Raw genomic sequence first — 9,625 nt, 5'->3', positions numbered from 1 at the left:
CCCTTCTCCCTCCCCCCTTTCCCGGGAGCAGGGGCCATGGGGGTGGACTGTCCCTTCTTTCCCCCCCTTTCCTGGGAGCAGGGGCCATGGTGAGAGGACCCAGCATAGCAGGGAAACAGCAGTAGTTGTTTTTTAAAGGTAAGAACAGGAGGTAGAGCAAAAGCCATCACATAAATGAACATAATTCCAAGATGCACCTAAGGAGGACGAGAGCAGTTCTGGGCACAGGAGGAACAATAGGAGGAAACAGCCGTGGGAAAGGAGATCTGCCTTACCGGTTAGAACAGTGGCTCTCACGGGGACATTGGTTACTGTCACCCGGAGTTCCATCTCTCTGTCCCTAGTGGGAGTGGGGTCCTTGGGGCTCCGCTGGAAAAAGCATTTCCAGGGCCCCCACGGGAGGAGGAGATGTGGTTGAAGACTTTATTTCATAGAGTTACATTCCTCGGGTCCCAAAGTGCCCTCTCCCGCGACCCAGCTCTGACAGGGGCAGCGGGGACTCCAGCAGAGCTGAAAGCCCAGCCAGCGTCCAGGCCGCCTCCCAGCAGAGCCGCCTGATGTCGCCTCAGGCTGGTCACTGTCCGTTAGGCCAATACATGGGGTCACCTGGCGTGGGCCGCGTGGGCCGCGTGGGCAAGGGCAGGGCAAGCTGGGAGTGGGTGAGCAGCAGAGAGGGGGAGCGCTCCTTTGTCCAGGAGTGAAGTCTCTTCGGTTTCATGCCCTGGCAGTGGCCACGCCCATTCTGGCCACTGACCTGTTCCCAGTGTGACTGACAGTGGGCACCTCCCCACTGGGCATGCGTCTGTGTCCAGTCCCTGCCCCAGCGACAGTGGAACAGACCTGGGCGTGACCCCTGCAGCCGCGTGGGGACCCGTGTGGACGGCGGCCTGTGTGAGTGCCTCCCCTGCCCGCCTGCCTGTCAGTCACACCCAGGTGATGAACAGTGTCGCCCTGACTGGCAGCAGGTGGGCAGGGCAGCCGGCTGTGGCGCCCGTGAGTAAAGGCCGGGAGGTGGCTACCACCCTGCAATGCACGGAACCAGCGGCTCCGGGGGTGGGCTGGGGCGGCTAGGACGAATGCCACAGGCTGGGCGGCTCAAACAGCAGACATTTATTTCTTCACCGTCCTGGGGGCTCGAAGCCCATGAGCCAAGTATTGGCAAGTTTACTTTCTCCTGCGGCCTCTCTCCTCGGCCTGCGGCCACCTCTCCCCACGTCTTTCATTCCCACGGTCGTTCCTCTCTGTGTGTCTGTCCTTCCTCCTCCTCGGATGAGGGCCGTCCTGTTGGATTCGGGGCCCGCACAATCTCACTTTAACTTAACTACTCGCTAAAGACTTGTTTTCAGATGGGATACCTGCCGTTCCCAGGCGCTGGGGCTAGGACCCCACACACGCCTGTGGGGGCCGCAGTTCAGCCCTGATACAGCCCAATGCCAGGCCGGAGGCTCGGGAGCCGGTCACCTGGGGCGCTGGCACGTCCTCCAGGAGGAGTTCAGGAGAAGCAGGGCTTCCAACGGCTTTTCTACGGGAGCTGAGCGCCCCTTGGCCATTTCCCTCCCGTCACGCTGCTGTCCCTACCTTCCCTTCCAGACTGGAGCCCATTGGAGCCACCGCCAGCAAAGAATACTCCCTGGAGAAAAACTTGGAGAAGATGAAGTCGGAATGGGTCAACATGACATTCAGCTTCTCCAAGTACAGGGACACGGTGAGTCTCGGCCAGGACAGCCGGACCGCCCTCCCCACAGCCGGGCCGCCCTCCCCACAGCTGGGCCGCCCTCCCCAGACCCGAACCACCCTCCCCACACCCGGGCCGCCCTCCCCAAACCGGACCGCCCTCCCCACAGCTGGGCCGCCCTCCCCAGACCCGAACCACCCTCCCCAGACCCAGGCCGCCCTCCCCAGACCAGGACCGCCCTCTCCACAGCCAGACCGCCCTCCCCACCCCTGGCACCACCTCGCAGCTCTACAGTCCCCTGTTCCCCTCTCCTTGGGGGAACCGTTAGGGTCTGGTCTCTCAGCCGCCTGGAAGGTCAGCGCAGTGCTGCTCACTGTCAGCGCTACAGCCATCAGAGGCTGCTGCCTGTGTCTGTTACCCTTCCCCTGGCCACCCTGAGGAATGCATTTTCAAATGAGAAATGCCTTTTGATTCAGAGCAACAGGGGGAGCAAGCCTCCTGAATTGCCTCTCCCAGGGACGCCCAGCCCCTCGAAGCTGCCTGGAGTAAACAATACTTAGCGCTTCTCACACACACAAAAAAAAAAAAAAAAATCCCAGTAGGTTCTCCCTCTCTCCGCCCCCAAAGTGCCTGGACATCTGTATTTTTAAGGCGCCCCGGGCTTTCTAATGTGCAATGTGTCTGAGAGCTAAAACCCTAAAGCAGGGGTGGGAGTGTCTGGCCTGCATAAGGGACCCACGAAGTCATTTGGTCTGGCCCTGCATTAGGGGTGAGTTCACTAAATGTTCGAAAAAGAGAGCAGGCTCATTTTTAAGTGGAGAATTGAGTATGGCCCGAGAATGATGTCACAAATATCCAAATGGCCCTTGGCAGGGGTTCCCCACCCCCACCCTAAAGGCTCCCACACCCCTCCTCCCCGGAGGCCACAGGTGACCTTTTCTCTTCTCTCCCCTTCAGTTTCAATAGTCAGGAGGCCTTGATTTCACCTGGATAAGCCAGTGGCAGGGAGGGAATTGGGGGCCTCTCCCAGCAGGACCAGGCGCCTGGCCCGCAGGTCAGGTGCGCTGCACTGTCTGCCTGGAGGAGAGGCTGAGGTGAGGAGTGAGCTGGGAGACCTGGGAGCAATAGCTTCGTTCCTGTCGACCAGTCCAGGTGTTGCCCAGGGCAGCTATAGACCAGGATCAGCACAGGTTAGACACCCGCCCAGTGCAGAGCGACTAGTAAAAGGTTGGTGGACGAGAAACATAGCCTAGCCCCCACTTAGCCACCAGATGTGGGCTTGAAGGAAGTGACAGCAGAGTGAGAAAGACAGGCCTGCGGCAGGGGGCAGAGCCGGTCGGCCTCTGGCCTCGGTGCCCCGGAGGAAGAGTGTCGTGCACGGGCCGGACCCGCTCCTAGACTGTGGCCCAGAAACGCACTGGCAGAGGCTCCCGAACTTTCTCGGTTCCTGTTGCCTTTTGTGTCATCAATGTCGTACTTTCTTCATGGTTCCCCTCCCCAGAGCAAAAGAAATAGCTCACAGCTCTGTTGTTACGTAATTAGGTTCAAACAGTAATATCCGGGTCCTGTCACCTTCACTGTTTGAAAAAATACGTAGAAATTTGTTAACGTAAAAACATTCAAACCTGTAAAGAATTTTTGTGAGTTTATTTGAGCCAAACTGTCGACGATTGCTGGGAAGCAGAACCTCAATGGATTGGTATAGTGCTCCGGAGAATGGCGGGTTACATCTGTATTTACACATTGCAACCAAAGGAGGGCCGGAGGTGGGTTACATGAAGTCAATGGTGATAGACTAGAGAGGCAGGAGAAAGCAAAACGGGGTGGGCCTGGGATTGGATAAGAAGTAAAATGATGGACACATACTTAGGTGGGTGCAGGATCAATTAACATGATAATGAAGGGATTTGTGGTCTCTGTCCTGGCGCCCAGCACATTAGGTTGTGCCCCAAGGGGTCCAGAAAAAGGGAAGTTACAAGTTACCCAGACATTTCAAGGGTATGTTATCAAAGATGCAAAAAGAGACATAGACTCAGTTAAGGTAAAGGTTGACCTTGTCAGTGAAGAGACCGGCCTAGGAGTGACTATCCACCATAACTGTTTTTAGTTTAAGTTTAATTTCAGACCATCCTTGTGGTTACTTTAGGTCTGAGTTTGCAAGACCGCCATGCAGGCCTTCCCTGAGCTGTCAGGTTAGCATGTGGCCCCTTTCGTCCACAAATTGAAAGAAACACATTTGTATTTTCTTTTTAAACATTCCCAGTGATTTGCTGTGAGTTCACTGCAGTGCCCTGGGCTCCTTGGCACACAGTTTGAGAACCACCATCTAGGCCTGGCCAAGCTGCTGGGCAGGGCCCCTGTGGGCGGCAGGAGAGCGAAGGGCAGAAGGTGGGAGCACAGGGAAGGGTGGAGCTCTGGGCTTGGGCCACGATGTGATTCCTGCCATGGAGATGGAAAGTCTGTGTCTTTAAGAACATTTTCAAGGAAGAAAATAGAAATTCCATCCCCGTAAGACACGGGTTCCTGCCTCCCTGGGTGGAGCTCTGGGCTCCGTGCCTATGTGTCAGCCCGTGCGTGGCTCTGACAGGCGGGTGTGTGTCTGCAGGACATGAGCATCCTGTGTGCCGTGGATGACATTCAGCTGCTCCTCGATGACCACGTGATAAAGACACAGACCATGTGCGGCTCCCCCTTCATCAAGCCAATAGAAACCGAATGCCGGGTAAGGTGAAAGGGGCGATTTTGTGACATCCGGGTGGCTCTTGGTTTCTTGGAGGAGGGAGGGAGAAGGTTTTTAAGTTCATCTAACAAACAAATTTATTGTCTCCTGCTCGGAAAAAAGTAACACGTGACTAAAAGCACGTAACCATCCAAGTAAGCATGTTGCGTGCTGAGCCTGTGCAAATCTGCCAAAAGGAAACGTGAGATGGCTTGAATGTACCAAGTAAAAATGCATTGGAAAGTATGTGAGTGTCAGCGGAGCTAGCGTACTCCCGAGTGTAACCTGCCGGAGGGTAGGCATGTGGCTTGTTGTGTCCTCCGGCATAGGCTAAGGGCAAAGCCCCTGAAGCCAGACGCCCTGGTTTCAAATTCTGGCTTCCTGCTTATTAACCTTGGGCAAGGCTCTTACACTGTGTCTCCATTTCTGCATTTGTAAAGTGTGAGGTGTAGTAACCTTTCCATCATCAAACTACCTGATTAAGTTAGTTTTCACATGCATGAAGCACTCAGCCCATCCCTGTTATAGTAATATCTAGGGGCCTGGTGCACGAAGATTTGTGCACTGTGGGGGGGGGGACGTGGGGGAGGGGTCCCTCAGCCCGACCTGCACCCTCTCCAATCTGGGAGCCCTCAGGGCAAGCCCCTCCTCCAATCCGGGAGTTTCCGTCTGTCTTTGCAATCATATGAACGAATTGTTCTGAGACCCCAACCCAGTTTGGTTTGTTGCTCACAGAATAAATAGAGGCTTTTTTTTTTTTCTTTGCTTCACTGGTGGAGATTCCTGGAAGTTTTAGGATATTGTCCCTTTAATTTTTCCTAGACACTCAGATTTTACTTATGTCTCTCACCTTTGCTTTCCCTCCACCCCTCACTGCAAGAGTAACTTGCTCCAGGCTCACTTTGCTCTAGTGCAGTGATGGCGAAGCTTTTGAGCTCAGCGTGTCAGCATTTTGAAAAACCCTAACTTAACTCTGGTGCCGTGTCACATATAGAAATTTTTTGATATTTGCAACCATAGTAAAACAAAGACTTATATTTTTGATATTTATTTTATATATTTAAATGCCATTTAACAAAGAAAAATCAACCAAAAAATGAGTTTGCGTGTCACCTCTGACACACGTGTCATAGGTTTGCCATCACTGATCTAGTGTCTAGGACAGCCGTGGGCAAACTACGGCTCGCGGGCAAGATCTGGCCCGTTTGAAATGAATAAAACTAAAAAAAAAAAAAAAGACCGTACCCTTTTATGTAATGATGTTTACTTTGAATTTATATTAGTTCACACAAACACTCCATCCATGCTTTTGTTCCGGCCCTCCGGTCCAGTTTAAGAACCCATTGTGGCCCTTGAGTCAAAAAGTTTGCCCACCCCTGGTCTAGGAGATCCATCTGCCACCAGAACTATGATTCCCAGCATTCCTGGTGCTCCCCGCGCTCTGGGTTTTCTCTGACCCAGGGAGCCATGTCCCCCCAAGCTGCCGGCTCTCCCACTGTGCTCTGTGTATGCATATTATCCGCCATCTTTGTCGGGTTAATTTGCATATTCACTCCTCATTGTCTGGTGGGTGTGGCTTGGGCGTGGCTTGAGCATAGTGGAGGGATGGCTAATTTGCATGTTTCTCTTTTATTATATAGGATAATCCTATATAATAAAAGGCTAGTATTCAAATCGACCGAACTGCAGAACAACCGGTTGCTATGATGTGCATTGACCACCAGGGGGCAGACACTCAACCCAGGAGCTGCCCCCTGGTGGTCAGTGTGCTCCCACAGGGGGAGCACCGCTCAGCCAGAAGCTGGGCTCACGCCTGGTGAGCGTAGCGCCAAGGATGTCTGACAGACGGCTTAGGCCCGCTCCCCATCAGTTGGACATCCCCTGAGGACACCCAGACTGCGAGAGCGCACAGCCCAGGTTGAGTTAATCCCAGGCCTCTAGTTATATACAATAGCACTATATGATCATTATCATTAGTGTTACCATTATTCCACCAGAATGCGAGCTCAGTGAGGGCAAGGAACTCCCCTGGTTTCACTTCATTGGCTGTATTCACATTGCCTAGAACGGGTGACCCAGAAACACCAGGGGCCACTAAACAGTGTTAAAACAAGGGGAAATGAGTGATAAACAGCTGTTGTGATGCTGGGGTGGGCAAGGTTATTTGACTTAGATTTAAAATGCTAAATTCCGCAGAAGTCGGGAAGAAAAAGCCAAGTCCCGTTGCAGGACCACTTTTGAATGCTTGGTTTGAAAATGTCTAGGCCATCCTGGCTGTACCTGGAGCCGATCTTCAGCTCCGAGGACATCACAGCCCAGATGCCAGAAGAGGGCAGGAAGTTCGCCATCGTGGACGGGTACTGGAAGTCCCTCATGTCCCAAGCGGTAAGCTCCCCGCCCCAGCACCTCTCAGGGCGGAGCGGCTGCCACACACATGCTCCTCGTTGTGCGTTGTCGCCAGGCCCCTTAAAACTTGTCAGTAACCTAGAGTTTTGCAGATTTGATATTGTATATTTCTTCCAATTTCAAAAGTTGTTATTAAAAGTTTAAACGTGGGTAGATGTAATATAGAAAATGGAGGCCATGATATCCCCCCTCCCCAGCAGTGAGCACCAGCAGTTGTGTAACTTAGCTGTCATTCCGTGAGGGGAAGACTGTTTATTGCCGGTAAAGCTTTTACAGATTGAGAATCCTTTCAGAATTCAAATGATTGTCCACATTCAGTTATGCGGATATTTAACAAATGTTTATTCAGTACCTACATGGACCCAGACGTTGTACTAGGAGTCAGAAAAACACTTGAAGATGACAAGAATATGATATCTGCCTTCATGGCATTCCCTGCTTTGTGAGGAGGCAGACTTAGATACATAAGAGCTATAAGGGAAGTCACGCATGAAGATTTGAGAAGGCAGGAAAGTGATGTAGTGCCCGGGGCACGCCAGAGAAGCCTCCAGGGGGTGACGTTGGGAACAAGCCTCCAAGTGTGAGTGCACTGGGCAGACAGTATCAGGGAGATGAATTTTTTTCCTTTTGGAAGTCAAGTGTGCTCAAATTGGGGTGCATTTATAAAGAATTTGTCTCAAGGGAACTTACCTGCCTGCTGTTTGTAGGAATGAGTTAAGTGGTAATTTATATCACTTGGCCAACAGAGCCAATTTGCATGATATCCTGCTTCCTCTGACTTCATATTAGCTGAGAGTTTGGGTAGCAAGTATTGGAAACCTTCAAGGTAGTGCAAAAATAAAAAAGACCGAACGGGTGTCTCGTGGAACCCGAGGGCGGGAAGTGTATCATGGAAGCTCTGGGCCCAGCGGTTCCGCAGGAAACCCTGGAGTGCCCTCTCCATGCCGCTTCCTCCGGGCTGCAGGCCAGCGTGCTCCGCCCCGGTCACAGCATGGAAGCTGATCTGCACGCAGCTTCAGGGGCCAGCCACACGAGTGAGGGTGTCCTCATCCGAATTCCAAAGCCCAGCAGTGAAAATAGCATTGGCTTGGTTGGTTTCAGTTGCCCAACCCCCTCCCAGTCAACCCCAGCCAGAGGAGCAGGGTCCTGCTATCTGAGCGCTCTCCCTTTGGGGCTGGGAGACACTTTGCTGGGTGGGGCATCGTCAGTTGAGGCGCTGGTCACACCCTCATGTAATGACGGCTCTCGGGGTCCGGGAGCCCCTGGTGAGTCCTCTCCTCTGGCGGAACGCAGGTGAAGGATCCCAGGGTCCTGATGGCGGCCGACCAGCCCCGCATGGCTGAGAAGCTCCAAGAAGCCAACACTCTGCTGGAGGACATCCAGAGGGGGCTGAACGACTACTTGGAGAAGAAGAGGCTGTTTTTCCCCAGGTACTCGTTACTGCCCTTGGCTTTGGAGTGGCCTTCCTGACCGTACGGAGTGGAATGAGTTTTCACGCTGCGAGTTGGCTCCTGTCTGTTCCATGTTCTTTCCAGGTTTCCCATTCCCTGAGACAGCTCTCAGGGCTGAGGATGCTCATGACTGTTACTTAGAGGGAGGTTGAATGGGCACCAGGGGGCCAACTCCACACTTTGGCCGACCAACATGCTCAATACCCACCCAGGGGAGTATCATCATCGTGATTAAGGGCCCGGACCTTGGAGTTAAACAGCCCTTAGTGTGAGTCCCAGCTCTTCCGCTCTGAGTCCATCCCAGCCTCCGTTCTCCGAGTAGGAGAGATGGGACAAGGCCCTCCCTCCCGCACCTGCTGTGCATTTCAATTGCGACAACGCATGTAAAGCAGCCAGCTCCCAGACCACGTGCTCGAGCACTGCCAGCTAAGTGTTTGGCTAGCGAATGCTGTAGTTTCTGGTAGGTATGTTTATAAATATATGACTCTTTTTCCACAAGAACCAATGTTCTTCCGCATCAAGGTCAGGCGGGTCCCAGGAAGGAGGGTCCTCACCCCTGACCATCTGTCACGTCTCGCTGACCATGCATGGGCGCTCCGTGGCACTTGATTCTAATTAGGATACAAGTTTGATCCTAACTTGCCTTTAAGGAACTCACACCTTAGTGTCCCCTACATGGAGACAAAGTTAGTTCTCTGCTTTCCACCCCAAAAAAGTGGGTTGTTTAGGATTCAGAAATGTCCTTAGCGTCTACTTAAGGCAGTATAGTCCAGTAGAACTTGACTCACTGACAGAGATGTTCTACTTATACTTGTGCTGCCCAGTGCAGTAACTGTGAGCCACATGTGGCTATCCCGCACTTCAAATGTGGCTAGTGTAACTGAGAAGGAAAATTTTAATTTATTTAGTATCCTTTTTTAAAATGTATATTTGTATTGATTTCAGAAAGGAAGGGAGAGGGAGAGAGAGACAGAAACATCAATGATGAGAGAGAATCATTGATCAGCTGCCTCCTGCACGACCCCTACTGGGGATTGAGCCTGCAACCCGGGGATGTGCCCTTGACCGGAATCAAACCCCAGACCCTTTAGTCCTCAGGCCGATGCTCTTCCACTGAGCAACAGCAGCTAGGGTTATTCAGTATTCATTTTAAAATATAAGTAGCCACCGGTGTCTAATGCCTTTAGTATTGGATAACACAGATAAGGAACCTCTATTTGAAAGCACAGAACTTGGGCAGAGGACATTTCTAAGACTTGGGCTTCTGGTCCTATACCCATGACTGCTGTTCCTCATAAAATGCAAGCACAGTACTTACCAGGAGCAGGACGTGCTCTGAGTGCTTTGTGTGTGTGACTTGGAACTATTATTTTT

At 52.4% G+C, this 9,625-nt stretch overlaps 1 protein-coding gene across 1 annotated transcript in view; it reads left to right on the top strand.

The window, feature by feature from the left end:
• Positions 1 to 9,625, top strand: part of DNAH3 (dynein axonemal heavy chain 3) — a gene marked incomplete at its 5' end in the record, with an annotated part of 172,487 nt that overhangs the window by 71,650 nt on the left and 91,212 nt on the right. The window contains 6 exon segments of the mRNA XM_023744381.1: positions 1,591 to 1,705; positions 4,281 to 4,430; positions 5,555 to 5,561; positions 5,993 to 6,014; positions 6,659 to 6,779; positions 8,094 to 8,230. Coding sequence (XP_023600149.1) covers positions 1,591 to 1,705; positions 4,281 to 4,430; positions 5,555 to 5,561; positions 5,993 to 6,014; positions 6,659 to 6,779; positions 8,094 to 8,230 — 552 coding nt within the window.

Source organism: Myotis lucifugus, unplaced genomic scaffold (assembly GCF_000147115.1).
Source record: "Myotis lucifugus unplaced genomic scaffold, Myoluc2.0 scaffold_458, whole genome shotgun sequence".
Lineage (NCBI taxonomy): Eukaryota > Metazoa > Chordata > Mammalia > Chiroptera > Vespertilionidae > Myotis > Myotis lucifugus.
The sequence above is the reverse complement of the archived record's forward strand: the minus strand, read 5'-3'. Positions and strand labels throughout refer to the sequence as shown.